This window comes from Sinohyriopsis cumingii, chromosome 1 (assembly GCF_028554795.1).
Source record: "Sinohyriopsis cumingii isolate HCF-2022 chromosome 1, ASM2855479v2, whole genome shotgun sequence".
In the NCBI taxonomy this organism is placed as follows: domain Eukaryota; kingdom Metazoa; phylum Mollusca; class Bivalvia; order Unionida; family Unionidae; genus Sinohyriopsis; species Sinohyriopsis cumingii.
Genome location: NC_142961.1, coordinates 188301019 through 188322982, shown reverse-complemented (window position 1 = coordinate 188322982; position 21964 = coordinate 188301019). Strand labels below are relative to the sequence as shown.

At 38.8% G+C, this 21964-nt stretch overlaps 1 protein-coding gene across 1 annotated transcript in view; it reads right to left on the bottom strand.

Annotated features, from left to right (window-relative positions):
- Nucleotides 1-21964, bottom strand: part of LOC149808551 (transmembrane protein 179-like) — a 127222-nt gene that overhangs the window by 81246 nt on the left and 24012 nt on the right. Inside the window, exon 2 of the mRNA XM_089971190.1 lies at nucleotides 2203-2402. Coding sequence (XP_089827316.1) covers nucleotides 2203-2402 — 200 coding nt within the window. The remainder of the gene's footprint in view (nucleotides 1-2202; nucleotides 2403-21964) is intronic.

Below are 21964 nucleotides of genomic sequence, written 5' to 3'. Positions count from 1 at the left end.
GACAGGAGTATTTGACAGTTGTCAAAATATTGCTACCATCAGGTATGACTGGAATATACAAGCATTTCCTAACGATTGATGAATTAATTAAGTTGCCAAGTCATTATATAACAACGAAATAACCAATCTGTTTCAAATTTTTTATAATCCTTTTTCATTTCTTATAATATGTCTCGAAATTAAAATGTCAGTTGAATATAACTTAGCTGCATGCTAACCAGTTATCACTTAGCTGCATACTAACCAGTTATAATCGAGCTGCTGTAACTGGCTACATGACTTTGAAATAGAACATTTTAAGCTGAAGAGGTGGAATCTTATGCTGTTACAATGAAGCTGGCAACTCCCTCATTTGACTTTGCAATCATATAAGTTCTAAATTTATCATTCTACTTTAAAATTTAAAATATTTAACTTTTTTCTTCCACTGTCGTTTTAAAGATGACTTGTTTAATTTGGGATGCATCCGAGGAACTTTAATTGGAGGGTGGAGTGAGGTGGGGCCTGCTGCTTTTATTTCAAGATGGAAAAGTTTAAGTCAACTATTATATTGGACATAATGTTTTCTTGCACATTAATCAGACTAATATTATTGTCTCAAGTTATTTATGAGCTAAAAATGGTTTTCAACAAAATCCAAGCCAACCCGAAACCACATCCAATACACCAAATGGTTGGTCCCTTATCCATATAACTGATTGAACGACCCCTAAAACTTGGTTCAGGCAGGGAAATAGTGGTATGTTATATTTCCAGCAGCCCAAACACAATTTCACAAACTATTACTATGAACCTATATACAACCGAAGATCAACACTGGAACAGAGTTTTAATGAAAACAATTACGACTAATTCCAGAAGCCCGTCGCACACATGATTCCGCATATTTGTGATATTTTTTTAATAACTTATCAATACTTATCTGCAGCATGTGGCTAATATACATATTACTGTCAGACTATCTGAAGTCATGGTAACAGAGTTTATCATATTTCTTGTAATTGGTGAATGTGAGACAATTTTTAGATACATCTAAAGACAATTATGTCAGTTGGCATCATATACATTAAACAAAAAATTAAAACATTTGAAATTAAATTAAATCAAACTATGAATCAATTTTAAAAATTTGTAAATTTTATTCATTTAAAGCTAAGTTGATGCTAGAAGTTTTTAAGAAAATGCAATTTTTGGCCACAAATTTGTCAGGTTCAACTACTATTAAATGGTATGGCATCATGATAAAAAGTCATACAGATACCCAGAAGCCCAGAAGGTAAATCACGGTGTTTTCAAGAGGAAAAGTGGCTTCTCTCTATGTCTTATATTGGTCCCTTAGTGTTGAATTGAAAAAAGTTGCCAACTTTGGTACATATTATCACCCTCATTCCTAAAATCAATGAGCTCAGTCAGCTAAATATAAATGTAACTAAATGACAATTTAGGAATCTATTGAAATTTCTTGCAATTAAGATAGAAAAATCAAACGAATAGAGGTTTTAGGTTTCCTTGCTTATCGCTAAACTGCGTGCAAGAAAGGCTAAAACTTTCAATTCCAACCTATTTAGTTAAATGAGAGGACTATGACAAAATATTGCTCTCAAATGTGACTTGATTTCAATCAAACTGTCCACATTAAGTAAATTTGGATATATTTATTAATTGCGTAACTGATCCACCTGCTTTGACATAACATTATGATGCAACTTTGACATAACCCTATAATTCAGCTTTGCATAGTTTTCATTTTACTTTGTTCCCGTTTTTGTACAAAATGCTGCCAAACTTGCATACCAGATACCAATTATACAATTTGAATATTTGATGTATTTTCGTTTGAATGTTTGGTTATTTGCTTAAGCTGTTGTTATGATACACCTGTTTCGTTTGAGCAACAGATTTTCACACCAGGATGACAAATAAATATATATGGAATGTAAGACACCCATATATATGACCCAGTACTATGGCTTGATGTCAGTCTGGAAAGTTGCATTGAAAAGCAAGCATACCTTCATTACATTTACATACCCTTTATTTCTATAGACTAAGGAATTTTAAATAAGATGCTCACCCAGTGGTGGGATCCCTGGTGGACTTGTAGAGAGCATATCCATGATATAGATACCCATTGCAAGGCCATAAAATATACAGACAAAAACACTCCATTGCCGATGGAGGGAATTTAAATATAATGCTCACCCAATGGTGGGATCCTTGGTGGACTTGTATAGGGCATATCCATGATAGATACCCATTCCAAGGCCATACAGTATGCAGACAGCAACGCTCAGATAGATGGAGAAGCTGCAGTTTCTATCAGGACTGGAAAATAGGTTAAAGTAAATCTGGTCTTTCCACTTTATCTCACTGTACAGAATGCACATCCCTTTGAAGTTTGTCTGAAAAATGCAACATTTTAAAAAATCAGCATTATATCAAAGACGGTTTCTAACGATGTGCATTTTTGATGGAAACAAATAAAGCGCGAAACACCCAACCCGGATAACAGTTGAAGAGAACACTTGGTATCACCTGAAAACGAATCTGTAATGCAGCCTCCTCCCTCTGTATTACTTTAATGATTTTAAAATCGTCAAATAAAGTCTTAGGCTAATTGCTATATTGCTGTTGTTTAATGGCACAGCAGTACGTCAATAACAATTTAGTACCAAGGCAAAGGAGTAAAGTATCTTCCTCAAGACACGCCACGACTTACAGTGAACCAGGCTAGTCCAGCTAGAAGTTGTACCTGTGACTCCTGGGTTCTGAGTCTGGGAAACTATAAATGAGCCACTGCATTGCTACTTAAATCAACAGCATCAACGATGGAGCTGACGCTTCCAGAAAATTGATAATTGTACCTTGACATACTTCTGGTGGTGTTGCGGGAAGGACCAGTTTGATGATATACAGACTTGTACCATTCAAAAGCCATGTCAGACTTTTTGTTGTTTTTATGGCTTTGGAATGAAAGGTCTAAAAAGATAATCCCCTTAATTTTGGAAATAAGTCTATAATTTCATACTTGATCTTCTTTTTGTAAACACAATACTCATGCATGCAAGCAGTAAACGATATACCAAGAAGCTAAGTCAATACTGTGACAGTAAAGAACTTAACGTCACCTTCTTAAAACATATGAGTGATTAAACAAAGTGATTACTTTACTGGGAAGGGCACAACTCCTCCCTTCAAAACATATAATTTAGGTACAAGATGGCAAATCACTCTCATCACCAGCAATTTTCAGATCACTGAAATAATGTACGATGATTTGTATATTAGTCTGCGTGTTCCATGCTGTTCTCTTTCAGTTTCTGTAGTTACATTACACAGATACTTTAACTTTCACATATAACAACTTTATAATATATATTTATTGTCTATTTAACAAATACGGCATTGCAACAGTTTTTAATAAAGTTTTACCGTTTTTTTTTATTCCCAGGGATACAGTTTACATCTATATAGATTATCGACTGTATGACACAAAAATAAAATTGTGAAAAAAGGTGAGGAAAACATTTGCCCTGATTGCAGGGAATTAACTAATTTTAATTATATAGCAGTTCTTGTGAATTTCATGTTTGCCACAAGTCACAGATGTAAATATCCAATGAACAATAATCGTTCTGATAAATCTGAAGAACTCATTCCCTAAGCCAATAGTATTTATACAAACCTACTGTCAAATGTCCACAAAAAAAAAACGAACTGGTCGGGAAAATTTCAATTTGAACCATATAGACCCGAAAAATAGATACGGGCCAAATACTAATACAAATTAAATATTTACTGATATTTATATGTTCACACTGGAGTCTTAGCATTTACTTGCGATGATTTTTAGTTTTCGTGGCTAGTTGGAAAGAATAATTGCCTTCTTATGCAAAAAGATGATACTTCAACAACACTACTATTAAGCTTTATTATTCACAAATAACTATCTAAATTTCTTAGTGACTGATTTAAATTAAATTCTAAAACTGAAAGATTTTAGAGAACAAAATACAAAAATATAATGAAAAACAAAACAAGAGTCCTTATATATTCTACCTCCAAAAGCTATTTCTATGAGTTCAGGATAAGACCATTTAATTCTGTAAACCGCTGAGTTCTGATACTAACTCTGATATTCTTCAGGAATTATGTCATTTTCAGAATTAGCTGCTGTTGCTGTCGGATTGCCGTACATTTTGTTTAGGACCAACAAGACATAACTTAGGACCAAGGAAAAAGCATGAGAGGTCTGCTGGCTGAAAACCTATGTTAATATGACGTTCTATTTTGAAGAAGTACGAATAACATGCTTTTCAAAATGGCTGCCATGTTGGCTGTATTGGATATCAAACTGGCACATTTCTATTTAGAACCAACCATATCTCATATATCTTTTGGTGAAAACACAATTCCAATATGACCAGCCATGCATTGAGGAATAGTGACAAGAATATTTAGAACATGACAAATATGGTGCCAAGACCATTTTCGTTCAGGTCCAATTGTAAATCATGATAAGTCGTTGAGAAAACAAATCAGGTTGATACGACAATCGATTCTAGAGAAGTAATTACAGCAAGAGTTTCAAGATGACAATTGGCATCCGTAATGAATATTCCAGTGACACCCATCTCATTCAGGGACAACTAAAATTCATAAGAGGTCACAGTAGTAGTAACAAAATTTATTTCTATAAAATTCTAAGGTCGAAATCAAGGCTGTATCAAGATCTGAATGTTAGTAAACATGTTTTTGTTTGCGTCACCGGTGGTATAAGTGGTGAGAGCGTATGCTTCTAATGCGGGAGATCGAGGGTTCAAACCCTGGCCGAGTCATACCAAAGACTTATAAAAATGATACTAACAGCTCAGCATTAAAACCCAAGTGATAGGACTGGTCGTTCTGGAGTCAGATAATGTTACTTGGTAGGACATGATGATACGTGTCTGCGATATGACGCCCCAGTGCTAGACCTCACTCTAAACTGCCACGCTGCAGACACTGTGGCAATACGGCCAAAATATTATTAAAGCTACGTTGAAAACCCAAATCACACACATCGTATCTGACATTAGACATGTAGGTCCAACTCCCACTCCCGATTATGGATTAAGGTCAATCACTCATGACAAATTAGATATACCAAATATTCTATATAAAGGTATACTGCATGAATTTGTCTCCGCGGGAAATTTCTTTCCGTTCCTTGATCATCAAAGGTGTCTCATAAAAGCTGATTGTCCTTTAATATCGGTGAGTTTGAGGAACTGCTAAATCCATCAATTGTTGGAAGTGTAAACACCTGTTTCATGGCTAATTACACCAGCTGGCCTAACAAAAGTTAGTCCTGTATTTCCCAGTTATAGGTAAAATCTGGATGCTAGTTATTGGTACTAATTATAATTGATCAAAACGGCAACACACGTGACAATGATAGGAGATAAAGTGATGATATAATGTACATCAGGGAGTAGAGCGAGTATACGGTAATCTTGTGTGGAACCGTTAGTTATTATTTTGTTATTTGTGCTTCATAGCTACACTAAATACTTGTATCTTAATAGCATACTATTACAGGTACAATAATACATTTAAATGATATTATTGATACTATTACTAATAATAATGATAATGTTATTAGCAGCAGGGAAAGTGTACAGACTTTTTGGCCGTTTTTCGACAAAAACCATCATTTTTCAGGGGGGGGAGGGGGGGGTAGACTCAATATTGTAGCCTCCGAGACACAAAAATAATCCTCGGCAGGGAAGTTCTACAGACCAGACGGTTCCGCCAAAATAAAGCCTCCTACGAGAACTTTCTCCGTAGAAGCCTCAGAAAGCAGAAATAAAGCTTCCTACGAAAAACAATTTGCGTAAATTCAACCCCGAGTGCAATTTTTGTGTGCAAATTCAATGATTCTGGACAAGGAAAAAATACTATTTTTTGGGGGGGGGTGGGTGGGAAAAAATTCGGGTGTCGTGGAGTTTGCAAAGATTTGGCTGCGGATCTTAATTTTACGTCACATTAAAACAATATAGTTGAAAATAATATGAGTCGGAAAGCTAGTACAGTTGGAGAACCTCATTCTGCTAGATTAGCGCGAGAGCAATTAGCTGCATTAAAGAAGCTTATCCCGACAAAACAATTATTCAAGAGAAATGTTCGTGGTTACGAAGATGTGCAACATGGAATTGCCGAGGTTTCGTCGAAATGGTTGAAGCCAGTTACCGGAACAATCGAACAAGTTGTATTTGGCGACGAAAAAGATCCGGATACCAAGAAAAAGGGAATTTTTCCCATGTTGAAAGGTATTGAGGAACAATCACGAACATTACCGGATCGATTAGCAATAGCAGCACAACAACAAAAGCAACCTGCAATTACTTATAAAATAAGTAGTAGGGGAAAACCCGGATTGGGAAAACCCGGATTGGGAAAACTCGGAGTAGGAAAGAGGAAGTTTAATATCGATAATTTAAGAGAAAATTTCACCGATGAGGGATGGGAAATAATATCACGACCGCTATCTACGATGTATAGTTTAGATCAATTTGGTCAATTTGCGGAGGACATGTTTAGTGTTCGAAATGAATATTTGACTGAAATAGGAAAAGGAAGATATCCAAGTCGTAATAATTGGTATGGTATGTTATATAAAGTTTATGCGGAAAAAACACAGGCGAGTGAAAGGGATCCGTCTTTTAGAAGATTTTTAGAAGCAGCAGACGGTAGATATAATTATAATAAACAACTAGCGGAAGATATAAAACAGCAAGCGAAGGAAAGAAAACAACAGGAGAAGGAAGAAAAAGCTAAAACACGAAGGAGAAAAGTAATACCACAGGAAGATATTCAACCACAGGAACCAATAATTCAACCACAGGAAGAAGATATTCAACCACAGGAATTAGGAGCTAGACCAAAAGAAAAAATTCCACCTCAGAAAAAGGAGAGAAAATCAAGAAGGAAAAAAGATCAGAGTGACGAACCGATAGTTGCACCCGAATTCAAACCATCTGCGGACAATGGTTCGTCAGTAATTGATACTAGAATATCCGCTGATAATTATTTGAACAAGAACATGATGTTTTTACTCGGAAACTACGATTCAAGAATTGCGATGGCTGCGGATAATTCTCCGGAAAATAAAAGATTTTTATTGAAAAAAGATATTGCTGATAAAGTCGAAGAAGTTGATTGGCGGGCGATAATTTATTTTGGTAGTTTAGGAAAACCAATAGATTATTCTGATGAAAATTTTATAAAATTTTTATCGGATGTTGGTAAATACAAATTATCAGTAAAGATGCCGACAAGTCCATCATCTACAAGGGCGAGTGATACATTAATCCCCCAGTTTTCCCCCCCTTCCTTCCACCTCCCTTCAGAACCATCACCTGAGGCAAAAAGAACGGTATTAGATGTAGGAACGGAATATTCTCCCCCCCCGGTACCAAGTACTTATGGTACTGAGGATATGCTTCGCGAAGGTATGCGGCGTCGTTTTAATCTGGGACCTCGTTATTTTCAAGGTGACGAAGGTCGGTCTTTTCGCTCCTCCCCTCCTCCATTGCCACCGCAATCTCCAGAACCAAAGTCAGGAAGCGGATATACCATTTGCCCTGACAGCGTTGTCAACGATGTGTCTCGCCTTGAGGTATTAATCGGAGGAAAACGAGCTGGAAATAACTCTCGTGAAATAATCAACGAGGCCTCAGATATTTGTCAGCGATTATTCCGCGGTGGCGTCATCAATTCTCACATTTACAAGGAGTTCGTCGATGAACTCATCGATTAAAACAATACAATTGAAATAACATGATTGTTCACAAACATCAGCGCAGACCTAAACAGGTCCGCGTAGTAAACTCTCGATTGCCCGTATACAAATATATCCACGGCAATGGATTCGGCGATATCATTGGAAGTCTCGTTACGCGAATAATACCTAAAATTGGACCCACGGTCAAACAATTCGCGTCAAAAGCAATAGGAAAGATCGGCGAGACTGCCATTTCTGGTATCGGTAATTTGGCCAGCAAGGGCTTCAATGCTGTCAAAAGTAAAATATTAAATTTAATGCGCAAAAAACAACCCGTCAAATTACCTAGCACCAGAGAAATGCCACCCGAAATCAGCAAAGCCATAAACGACGCGGCAAATAAAAAAATAAACGACCTAGCGCAGGAAGTTGCTAAGACAAATATAGCGCAGGAAGTTGCTAAGACAAATCTAGCAAAGGAAGTTGCAAATACAAGCTTCATTTCAGGCAGCGGTCTTCGTTTTAGATGATATTCTTAATAATAAATGTTCGCACAAGTGTCAAATGAAGTGTTCGACATGGACGAGCCTGTAGGTAGAGACACATCCGTGCGAGATTTCCAGTATTTCTCGTACGACGCAGTTGAACCAAATACATCTAATCGCTTGGAAATTCAAGTCCACGATACAACAAGATATTTTCTTCCATCTGAGGCATATATCGAGGTTGTTGGGAGAATTGTGAAAGACGATGATACCAATTACGATGCAGATTTTGGTGTTGGGTTTGTCAACAACGGCATCATGACATTATTCAAGAGCACCACTTACATGATCGACGGAAGAGAGATCGAATCAATCACGGACAACGTTGATATAGCAACGACGATTATAGGCCTAGCGAGATACTCGGATGATTTTACCAGGTCAGCCGGTCCTAGTATGATGTTCGCCAAGGATAATTCCAATGACCCTGAACATTCCCCGTATGATATCGGCAGACCGCAAAATCTTGCTGGTAATGCTCACGCCACCAACGTCCCTGTAGTGCTTGGCCCCAATATCAATTACAACCTTGGATTTGCCACGCGAAAAGCTATGTTAAAGGGAAATGAACGAAGATTTTCCTGTGCAATTCCGTTATCACATATTTTTGGATTTTGCAGGCATTTCAGAAAAGTTATTTACGGAGCAAAACACACGATAACTTTCGTTCGAGACGCTGCTGGCAGTAACAAAGCCATCTGGCGAGATCCTGGTGATGTCGGTAAAGTTGTCCTAACTAAATTTACCTTGTGGATGCCAGCGATAGTTCCATCGATGCTCGAGGAAGAAAAATTATTATCATTCATGAATCAAGGCGGAAAATCCGTCATGTCCTGGCTGACAACGATGACCGACTCCTGCGATGTTAATATCAACGGAATATTTACCTGGCGAATTGCGTCACAACAGGGCGCTTCGGCACCTAGACACATCTTTGTTGCCCTTCAATCTGCGGATAGATACGATCAAAATCACAGTCACATGATATTTGATAATTTCAATGCAACAAACGTATCACTGAGAATAAACGGCCAACAAGAACCATCCGAGGAAATATCAATTGATTTTGACAACTATTCGACGGCCCGTGCATATCATCGCCTGCTAAGTTTCATGGGTCGCGATCAAAATATTGATACAGGATTGCAAATATCACAGCTAGATTTTAATACTCGCTACCCCATCTACTACTTTTCCTTGGAACATCTCGACTTGGTAAAACAATCCGTTGTCGATATCCATTTTAAAGCCAGAATTAACACAGGTGGAGCAGCTGCAAGAGCCTTCGCGGTAATCCTCAGCGATAGAACAATGATCCTGGAAGGCATCAGCGGCAGAATGAGGGTCATTGATGCTCCTGTCGAGAACATGTGACAAATTCCAAATTTAGATTAAGCGATTATTAATATGCCATACGAACACGTCAGTGTAACTCTGACCCCGGGTCAGATGAAAAAACTCCAATCAGCGATATCAAAGCGATGCGGTATGAAATTAACCTTGAAAAACGATCAAATTCAGGGTGGGCCTAACAAACTATCGCTGAGCAAAAGTCAACGTGAACGTTTCTCCAAGGCCAAATCAGCAAATTCCGGCGTTCATGTGAGTCTTTCCATAGGCGCCATCAGAGACATGGTCAAAACTGGCGGATTTCTTCCTTTCCTATTACCTCTGGCGAAACTAGCTCTTCCGGCGATTGGAAAGGCATTAGGATTAGGCGCGCTCGGAGGTGTTGGTTCTGAATTAGGCTCTACAATAATGCGAAAAATTACCGGAGGAAGATATCGTAAAAAAAAGGGATCCGGCCTTTATCTGAGACGACCCCCGTACGGATCCGGCTTAAGTCGAGCCTACCAGCCTCAAATTTAGATCTAATCAATGAAGTAAAGAAAAAGAAAATAAAATTTTTCAGAGGCGTATTTATGCGAGATCAACTACCAGAAAAACCAAACCCTACCGAGACAGGAATAATAAATCTTGATGAAAATACCGGCCCTGGTACGCACTGGGTTGCCTACGCGATTAATCCTCGCGAAGTTGTTTATTTTGATTCGTACGGACTAGCGCCACCAAACGAATTTATCAGTTACGTGTCTTCGCTGAATCTTCCGGTTTGGTATTCGACGCTTCCAACACAAACATTAACAGATCCACCAATATGCGGCCCGGAATCAATTAATGTTCTTGACGCAATTTCAAAATCATCCGGTCCTTATCATAAAATTGTATTTGAATACGCCGTAGATAAATATCATGGTTGACATTTACGGTAGATCCCTCTTCAGGAAGGAGAAAAGAGAAATAAGCGACATCGATGTATCAAAATTTGCAACCAAGAGTGATATTAACAATCTTCTATCGCTGTCAGAAGTAGATCCTGGCGAAGTTGCTGTTTTTCAAAATACCGAGGGAAGATTACACACCAGCAATGTCAAAATAGCTGCTATAATCAAGCGAGACGAATATAATGATCATATCAGTCAATTTACTCGCCAATCGGAGATGGTATTAAAATCTATCGCTGATATTAACGATCTATTAGCGGTATTGCCACTAAAGGCTAATATCACAGATGTGGAAAAATCCGACAGGGAACTATCAGCGGCGATGCTTCTAAAGTCCGATAAGGCATCACAGGATGATTTCCAGGAAAAAATAACAAAAAGATTTAACAAGCTAAATAATGATCTTAAAAAACTCGAGGAGGTATCAAAAAATCTCAGTAAAAAACTCGACGAGGATATAAAAAAATTCATCGATACCTCCTCAACTACACACAGCGATCTCATCGAGAGAGTAAAATCCATCAACGAGGAAATTACCAAGATAAATATCTCGATGGGTCAGAAAACATCAATCGACGATCTCAACAAAAAAATCAGCGAGGAAATTAATAAACTCAGCGATCTTGTTATTCCCGAATTTACCAAGGGGTTTAACGCGATGCGTGAATCGACAGATGAGAAAATAAAAAAAATCAACGATGAAATTAACATGGTACGTGAATTAGCGCGTCAAAAGGTCGATACATCAGTGTACGACAGAGCTATTGACCAAAAGATCGATAGATTCGTTTACGCCACTGATATACCAAAATTGAGCTCGGATCTTCTCGACGCAACTACAAAAATTAGCGATATTAACACAAAAATATCGTCAATGAATCTTGAAAGATTTGCGCGTATTTATACACCAGTGGAATTAATGACAGAAGATACTCGTTATTTTATGCCACTTGTGGTACAAACAAAGGGAGCCACATGGACGCCCCTTGGAAATCTTGATACTTTTGTCGCGCCGTTTGATGGCGTATATCGAGTACAATATATTTCCAAGATAAAATTTAAGGTAACAACCAGATTTCATGAAATTCATGAATATTATCCTGGATTTTTTATTATTTCCATGGAGAAAAATGCCAGGGAAATATTTACAATAGAACCACCAGATAGAACCACGACAGAACCAACACCTTATCATGCAATTTTCGAATATTTATCACACTGAATCCAATTAGTCAGGTAAATTAACTAATAAATGACTGCATCGGATTACCGTTACAATCAGGCGCGATCATGGCAAGATTCGCTAAAAAAACTCCTCGACGAGTATCAGGTAAAAATAAAAAAATATCAACGCAGATTAATTGTCATCGATGTTGCTGTGTACGCGGTAAGTGCAATAGTCGCCGGTGCGGGAATAATCTTATCCGCGGTAACAACAATCGCGTCAATCGTAGCAACGATAATAATCTCATCGACAACGACAATCGCTGGTGTTCTCAATATCATCGCGAAAAAGATATCATCATGCACGAGTGAGAAATTATCATTGTACAAGAACAAACTATCCAAGGTCAACAGCGCGTATTCGAAATTATCATCGTTGCTTTCGGAGAGTCTCAACGATGGCGTTATCTCCGATCTAGAATTTTCTTCGATGATCAGTATTTACTCGGAGATTGAACAAATGAATATTAATAATGTCCGAGCTAGCCCAGATCGTGACAAACACGACACCGCCGACAACAACGTTAATATCGTTAAGCTCAACCAAGCCAGAATTTAGCATTAACTTTCCAACGCCAATCAGCGTCAAGGAGATTGCGTTAACACAACTGCGTGTCTACAATAGCTGGCCTAATATCAGATCGAAATCATTCGGCAGATTATTATCAAACAATTCACTTGTTTTTGCCAACAAAAACAAACCCGATGGAACACCTGATTGGATCGTCGTTGGCATACCAACAGGCAGTTACGAAATTGATCAGCTAGATAAGGAATTTACCAGTAGAATATCAAATATAACCGGTGATGCTACTCCGGGAATAAAGATATCCTCGCATTATCCAACGCTGTCATCGATGATAGAAGTGAAATCACCGTACATGGTAGATATTTACCAATCATCGATTAGGACAGTTCTAGGTTGGCCTGAAATCGCACCTCTAGCAAAACCAAAAAAATCTGATTTTATTATTCCAGGTTGGTACGAGGAAGCTCCTCCAGAGCTACCGGAACCAAAAAAATCAGATTTTACCACCGACGAAGGATGGTACGGAGATATCAAACACAAGCCTCGGATCGATAGCGCCATCAACCTCATGAATAACCACAAATTTAACCTGGTAATGTTCGCTTTTACTTTTATTAACGAAAGAATTCTCTCGTGGTTGCCTCTTCCTAAAATTCCCCCCGGTGTGAAAATCTTCGACGCTACCTACATTAACAGGATAATAGCCCCCATAGACGGTATCTTGGTAAGAAGAACCATCGACGAATTTATTCAAGAACATACAATACAATTAAATTTATTGCGGGAATCCTTTCATGAATGCATCCTAAATAAATCAGGCTCATGTAGCGAAATTATCAAACGCGTGAAGATTTTAAATCAACTTGCGAATGATGTTGAATATTATCATGGTATGTTTATTCAGGCGATAGTCGACGATATATCAATTGCCGATTATGTTCTTCCTATTAGCAAATTCGAGTTGATCAAAAATTCAGGAGAAAAACAAAAATTCATGAGAGTATTTGGATTAACCGAGGAAACGCTACTAAATTTCAAATTTCCCAATTCTGATGCTGATGAAATGAGAAAAATCGTCACTGATACCATCGATGAGTTATTTCCGAAATTACATGCCGCGTGGACTAAAAAAGTACAATCAGAATCGATTCTCAAACACAATAATGATCCTACCGGGCAAGGGAGACATATCTCGCCGGGTATCGTTAATATAACAGAAGTTATCGCGATTTATCTTCACGCGGATGTTGTCGAGGGCAGCTACAATGTTGATTCATCAGTGTCAAATCAAGCGCAGCAGGGATTTATCTTGTATTCGTTTTCACCTAGCGCTTCTCCTGGTTATTTGATAATAAAAGAACCAGTGAATCCGTTTTATCTGCGATGTCATAATCGGTTATTATCGAGGATAAATTTCAAACTAACAGATCAGAACGGAAATTTGCTTGATATACGCGGAGAAACGTTAAGTATCAATCTCCTGGTGAAATCGTAAAATCTTTGATGATAATTAGGGAATCCCTGAGAATCTTTGATTTTTTGAATCTGTCTGCCAGATAAAAATGGGCCAAAAAAATAAATAAAATCCAGGGGAATTTTCAAAATTGGAAGATTTTTTTAATTTTTGTTTTTTTTTTTTGTTTGTGGAAATCTTCAGGAAGATTCCCTAATTTTGCTTTCATCGACAAGCTTTTTCAGCTGTCTGACACGCGAGCTTGTAATTTTTTTCGTTTCGTATGCTTCTGATAAAATCAACCTAGCTTTCTCCACTAGCGTAGATAATTTAACGAAATCCTCGATTTGACCATCGCTGACTGTCGCAAGTGATTGATACATCGCAATTTGGATTTTCTTTATTAATTTGTATTCTGACGGCAGCGTGTATTTATATTCAAGTTTCCCTTGAACAATCGTCTCGAATTCGGATCGAATTTTATTCGTATCTAGATCCGATGGAAGATTTATTTTTTTTCTCAGTTCATCGATGGCTTCGATGATGTCGTTTATATTTTCTTCGTCCATATATAACAATCCTGTAATATTCAATTAATCTTCGATCTCACTTACAAGACTCAAATACAAGCTTCTTTCCTGTTTCTTGATTTACCGATTTAACCGCTTTAGCTGGTCGCCGTACGCCACCGGTATTACCAAATCTTGAATTTTCACTCGGAGTCACCGCTCGGAGATTTGACAGTTTGTTGTTAAGCTTATCACCGTCGATATGATCGATGACAAGATCGACTTTGATAGGTCCGTGAAAACACTCGAAAACAAATCTGTGGCATAAATAACTTACTCCACTAAAGTTATGCAATAGATAACCCGAATTGCTAACCCTACCAACATTTTTTTTAATTCTTGCATTTCTGACGATACCATCCGATGACGCCTCGTAATCCTCGATGGTTGGATGTAATCTAAACTCGTGTGTGATTGTTTCAGGAATCGTCGATTTCAGATCCATATATGATATTCTATCTGTCTAAATCATAATTTGCCTTGAATCGATTAATATAATCTTCTTCGCATGTTATCACCGACGAGGATTTCTTTTCGTAATATCGGCGTAATTCTCGATAATTTTTCCCTCCACAGGACAAACATAATCGAGTTTTTCCTCGAGTGCCAACTTGGCAAACCAAACATCGCTGTGGTCCTTTACTGCCTCGTCGAATCGCGTATATATGAGCACCACAATAATCTCCTCTGCAGGATTTGTCGCATGATTTTGTTGATCCGATTGGTATCCATTTGCATTGCATTATATAATTTAAACATTTGTCTAAAATATAATAATGGATGTATTTGATCTTGATGAGGCAGAATATATCATTCCTGAGGTTGACCGAGCCAAAAAAGAATTTTTCGATGATGGAGCGATTCATACTTGGTCGACATGGAAAACTAACTCTGTTGATGCTACGATGAATCTGGAGCGGGCCAAGAAAATAATCGAGCATATAAAAAACTCGCATAAGGAAGAGCGATTTATCTTCGGGATAAAATTTATCGCACAAATGCCTGACGATACTTGGATTATTCGCGATAAACGGGATCCCGTGCGTGGCGGTAAGAAAAATGTTATTCTTGATAAAAACTCTAAGCATGGATTGTTACTGGGGATCGATGCCCCCTATTACGCTAGGGCATATCCATCTAGCGCTGTTGTTTATGGAATTTATCGGCTGAATAATAATCCTGACATGAAAAATCTACCTGCGATGAAAGAATCGCCGAAGATAAACTGCGTGGCTGAGCGTGTTATCGAACACATGAAAAACGCTCGTCGTGGATCTGGCTTGACCCAGTTGAGGTTGGATAAAATTAACGCATGGGCGAAGACAGTTACTGATGGTGCATCTGTTGACGATGTGGCTGTGTTAAGTAAAAAACTTAAATTTCCTATCACGGTGAAAACGCTATCGGGAGAAATATTATATTCGTCGCCGTATAAATCTCGAGGAGTACCAATCGAGATTGTTGATCATAATTCACATGCGTGGTCGCAATCGGTAATGATATTTCCGCGGGATCGTGTTGTTAAATTTTATCCTGTTGACGGTGCAAAAGACAATTCCGATGCTATGTTCAGATATATCAAAATATTAGCCGCGTCTGATCCAATATCGGTTTGGTTATTCTCGAGCGAAGAAAAATATGATCAGTTTATCCTGCCGCGAGGAGATATTTACCGTGATGAAAAATTACATGAATCGATGAAAAATATCGCGGTGAAATATTTGTCAAATCCTGATCAGTTACTAACGAATTGTTTTACTGTTCCATCTGTTGCTGCTCACGCTGCCAGAGAAAGAAATTCATGGAAACCCACAAGGAATGAATTCCTCGCTGATATTCAACTTAGCTGTATCGAATACGGCCATGGCGGATTGTGGAATACCAAGTATTATTTCGAAGATATGATCTCCGTTGACATGAGCGCGTGTTATCCTGGAAGTTTCCTCGGATATGGAGATTGTGCGGATTATTTTGCTAAATTTGGTCATCCCACCAACGAGATGACGAGAGTTGCAATTAACGGACCGTTGCCTGATTTTGTCATGACAGGATTCGCTTATGTTACTTCGTTCGAGTTTGCTGAAAATTTACATAAAATTTGTTATATTTGGTTTGGTAGGCATTTATCTCAGCGAAGATGGGTCCCTACGGTGTTGTTGAGGTATATGCTGGATTCGTCAATGTTAATATCGTTGACGGTGAGCGAGGCAATTATATCGTATAGGAAACAAACTGAAGTGTGGCTACCGACGGATTGCGACAACGCGAAAGATATCGGAAGAAAAATAATTGGTAAATTTACTCAAGGAGGATCCGTTGATCATAAACATCGCCACGCTAGGTTGTTTATCAATGATGCCGAGATGGACTTTATTATCGCCGATACGGTATCGCGTGGAATATTCTGCAACAGAGAGAATATTATCATTGATGGAGTAAAGTTAGGTACGGTAATTAGCTATCTCGATGGAGAATCAGCGCAGTATACGCATTTGAGGTCGTCGATGCTCGCTTATGTGAGTATAAATTTGCTGTCGATGATAAATAAATTTTCTGATATCGCGGTAAGGGTTGCGACGGACTCGTTTTATATCGATAAGAAATACCAATACAGGCTGGATAATTTAATCGCCGATGGTTCTTGGGGAACTTGGAGGATAAAAAACGAGGATATTCTAGATTATTGTGAGGACGCCGATGTCGAAGATTGCGATAAATTTCATCGGGATAAATGTGAGGAAATATCGACGGCTGCATCCGCATTTGACCCGATTTCGCGTAACAAATTCGTCTACATGAATGGTCCTGGTGGTAGCGGTAAAATAACGCGAGCGATAAATTTATTTTCAAATTCCGATATGATCGTGTTGACTCCAACTCACAGATTAGCGCGAGAAATAAAACAACGCGGCGTTGGTTCTAGTACGTATCACAGTTATTTCAAATACAGCGGTGGATTGTGGGATTCGGCTCGCATGGGAAATAAATATATCAACAAGATCATAATATTTGATGAAATTTGCACAGTAAATTTAATCACGTTAAAATCGATATTGAGCTGGCTGGAGGGGAAAAATACAGCCGTTGTAATGTGTGGCGATCATGGTCAGCCTGATCCTATTGATGGTGAATCTCCTCATGAGTGGCTCAGGAACTTCGTTGACTATTATGAGGAAATCGACGCCGATTACAGATCCGATGATATTTTACTGACCGAATTTAAGAAAATAATTCGATTACAACCGAATAAGATTCAATGCGATGTGATGAGAAGAATAATCGACGAGACTCCGATGGATATTTTTCTAAATTTGTGGCGTCCCGATCATCTGATTGTTGCTAGCAGGAAAATTGTTCGTGATATTATTCAGGAGATGTTATTCAAGTTGCATTGCGAGAAATTTCCAACGTTGCAGGTGCCGTTGTGTTACAGGCCCGCTGATACCAGGAAACAAAATATTAGTGTTACTTTACCCTGCGGAGAGGAAAAGATCTTGGTCTTGAACGATGTCATTGGAGTTGATATTAATCTTGTCAATGACGCGATAAACGCAGAAAGATCGCCATGGAAACTAGGATATGCAACAACGATACATTCATCGCAGGGATTGACCGTAGATGGTAAAGTTTGGATCGTCGATGATAGAATTTCCTGGTCAAATTTAGTATATTTGGCCGTGTCAAGAGTAAGAAAATTATCTCAGTTAGGTAGAATTCGAGTAAATCACATTAATGACGCTGGCGGTAGTTGAGTATCTTTCGGTATTATTTGTAATTCTTCTTTGGTAAATCCGCGTTGTGGCGCTAGCGAATCTAGGAAATAAATTGCTGGTCTTCCCGATGATCTTGTTACGGCTGATATTTTGTGTGTTGTTACGCTCCAGTTTGGATCGGTTGCTCTTTTTCTGCCTCCTTCAGCTTCGCCCTCTTTATATAAATACCTGACCGTGACGCTACCTAGCACAGGCGGAATTGTGGAATCTCGCTTTAGGGGTATATTCGATTTTGTAATTGCAATTGCGGGTTTCATTGATATTGTTCGAGTCGTCTCGTTATTTAACGCGTTAATTACATGAGGCAATCTCGATACCCAATCGTGAGATCGATTATCTTGAATGAATTCACGCGCGTATTGGTATCCGAATAATCTTTCCGCGAGTGTTTTATTGAATCTTTCGACGATAGCTTGATTGTGATGAACACCTACAATACCGCGACGGATTTTAACATTATTCTTTTTCATCAGTGAAGTAACCGCGCCAAGAAATTCTCGACCTGGATCAACCTGGAGAAGCTTCGGCCATGTCAACGGGGATCGGGAATAAATTTCGCTAAACGCCTTAGCGATCTCCGTTGCTGTTTTATTCGATAATGGCTCGGCTTCTTTATACCTGCTAGCGATATCAACGACTGTCAGAACATATTTGTATGTGACTCCGTCGACGGTATCGTAAGGAAGAAACATAAGATCAGCCTGATGGACTTCATTAGGTACGCTGACAGAGAAACTCGCATATGGTATTTTCTTAGGTGGGGGGAGATATATTTGCCAAACTGCCTGTTTCGATAACCACGATTCAGCAACGGATTGTTTTACTTTTGCGGCCTTGGCGAGTTTGGCAATTGCTGATTTTCCTCGCCAAAATCCTCGCGGAGAATAATATATCTGCTCCATTATTATTTACCAGCGCCGAGTACTAATTTACCTTTCATTGCGCCTTTTATCAACCAAGTTGCCAATTTTTCTTTCTTTTGTCAGGAATCGCGTCTATTGCGTGAATTAGCCTGATATCAGCGAGATGTCTTTGTTGTAAATCCCCGCTGCGATACGCAAGATCGTGGTAGTAACACGCGTTATCGATGGCGTTTACTGGATCTTCACCTTGCTTTGGTTGGTTATTATCGTCGAGTCTTATATCGAGTCTTGTTCCGGGTCCACAGTAATTGTATCCTGGCAGATGCTTCTCTCCGGGATATTTCGCCCAGGGAGTTCCGGGTAGATTTGACAAGGAGGCGGCAATGTCTCCTCCGGTTCTACTTTTTTTTTTACAAATTTAAACTTGCGTGTCCTGCAAACTACGCATTCGCCCTTGATTGCGTTTCTGTTGTTGCGTGTGACGATTTCGGTTGGATTTAACGTAGCTGTGTGAGTGCGACACTTAACACAATATAGATCCATGTATTCTAGTAACATGAATGTAATTGATTTTCCGCCACGAAGCGACGCGAGCAAGTAAAACATCACGCGGTATTACCAAATTCTATAAGGATGATAATCATCGGCCCGTCTGGTTCTGGAAAGACGCAGTTGTTGCTAAATTTGATAATGCGATGGCTGAAATGGGATAAGTTGTATTTGGTTGCGCCGTCCGTTGATGATCAGCGATGTTATCAAGTGCTAAAGGAATTCAGTGACAATACCGACGAGGGCACGATAGAATTTATCACAGACATCAATGAAGCTCCATCCGTGGAAAATTTAGATGGCGATGTTAATAATCTTGTTGTTTTCGATGATGTCATGCTGGACAAACAAACTAATCCGGCTAGGATATTCTCGCGTGGCAGGCACAAAAATACCGATGTGATTTACGTGACGCAGCGATACACGCAGATTCCCAAGGTAATTAGGGACAATTGCAATATCTTGTCGGTTTTCAATGGCGTCGATACTCACACACTGAGAAATATTCACCAGACCTGGTGTAACGGCGACATGGACATAAACAAATTCAAAAATTTCTTCAGCCGCGCTCAGGCAACACCGCATGGTTTTATCACGATCAATCTTCATGATCCGCGTAGTAGATATCGAATCGGTCTTGATCAAATTTATTCATAAAATTGCAGCCCAATCCTTTGCGCAAAAAAAACACCAGAATAAATTTCCCCCCCCCCCCCGAAAAGATCTGTTTTTTCCTTGTCCAGAATCATTGATTTTGCTCACAAAAATTGCACTCGGGTTTGAATTTACGCAAATTGTTTTTCGTAGGAAGGTTTATTTTTGAAATCTGAGGCTTCTACGGAGAAAGTTCTCGTAGGAGGCTTTATTTGGTCTGGAACGTCTGGTCTGTAGAACTTCCCTGCCGAGGATTATTTTTGTGTCTCGGAGGCTACAATATTGAGTCTACCCCCCCCCCCCCGAAAAATGATGGTTTTTGTCGAAAAACGGCCAAAAAGTCTGTACACCTTCCCTGCTGCTTGTTATTGGTGGATAGCACATGAATAGGTCATGAACCAAGTTCGATAACTGAACGTGCTTTCAGAGGCCAACTGTCTACAAATACACTTTGGTTTTTTCCATGAGAGGATATTGTAGACAGGTTTGACTGTATTTTAAACTGAAAAATAACCAAAAGACCAAATTTATTCAAACACAATTTTTCATTTTATGACTGATTTATTAGTTTGAGAACGAATGTAATTAAAAAATATGGGTATTTATCTGAATGCATGCTGTTAAGATAATTTTTACATTCAAATTAAGACAAGCAATATATTGGACAGACAATTCCATGGTGCAGCTCATTGCAGGTAAAACAGAGATTCAGATATGTTAATGTTTTCATGCGTTACTTGAGAAAATGATCAAACTATATTGCAATAATGTAAGTAGTTATGTGCGGCGATTAGGTGTCAAAGGATTTTTCCTATAGGCAAACGTATGAGGTACACTTGGGGGTTATGTTTTAAATCGGTCCAGAGGTTTAACATGAGAATGGCACTTGGGTGTAAAATGTTGATAGGGTCAAAGTGTTTGTTGGATTAAATGGGAACAGTGTTACACGTGCATGACCTCAATCGGGTGGAAACTAAGTAACAGTATTCGAATTTATATGAATAAGCTACTCTAGGTAGGTATAGACAATTCTGTTGAATGGTTATAGGGTTAAAAGTTTGTATAGGGTCAACATAAACAAACAGAGACGATACTTATACAACACAAAGACAAAAATACTTGCATGCAATATTAGAAGTGTATATAACTTCGATACAAGTCAGTGGCCCTGAAAATGGCCATTGGGAATGCTTAACAAAAGACAGTTAACATACGGAGCATCGCACTGGCCTTCTTCTCATCCCTTAACCTTCGTCTCAAAGAGTGGCCGATCATTAAGACTCTCTTAAGACAGCCTTGCCGCCATACAAATCCTTCTCTTCCAAACAGCCGTATCTATCATCTTCGTGAAAGCCCATGATGATTTCACATACATTGGGTAGTCCGGGCTGAATAGCATCCCCGAAATTAGGGTAGACGACTAAACGTTTGTCCACATATTGGCACGAGTACAGACGAATCCATGAAGTGATCCACTGGTCTTCATAGTCTAAGGTCTTATAGAAAGAGATTGTCATGTTTCACAATCCAAAAGCACATTTCAAAGTTGAGCAGAGCAAAAAATCTCTCTTCCAATCAGAAGAGAGCGCCGCGCGAGGTCACATGAAGTACATCGACTATCTAGCTTCCGTGCGCAGTGAATAGATGCGCCGTAGTTTGAGCATGGCTGAAACTAAGACAAAGATATATTGGAGTGCGCGTGCGGCGGATGAGAGGAGCGATGGCATGGCAGCTATCAAAACAACCAGTCATACT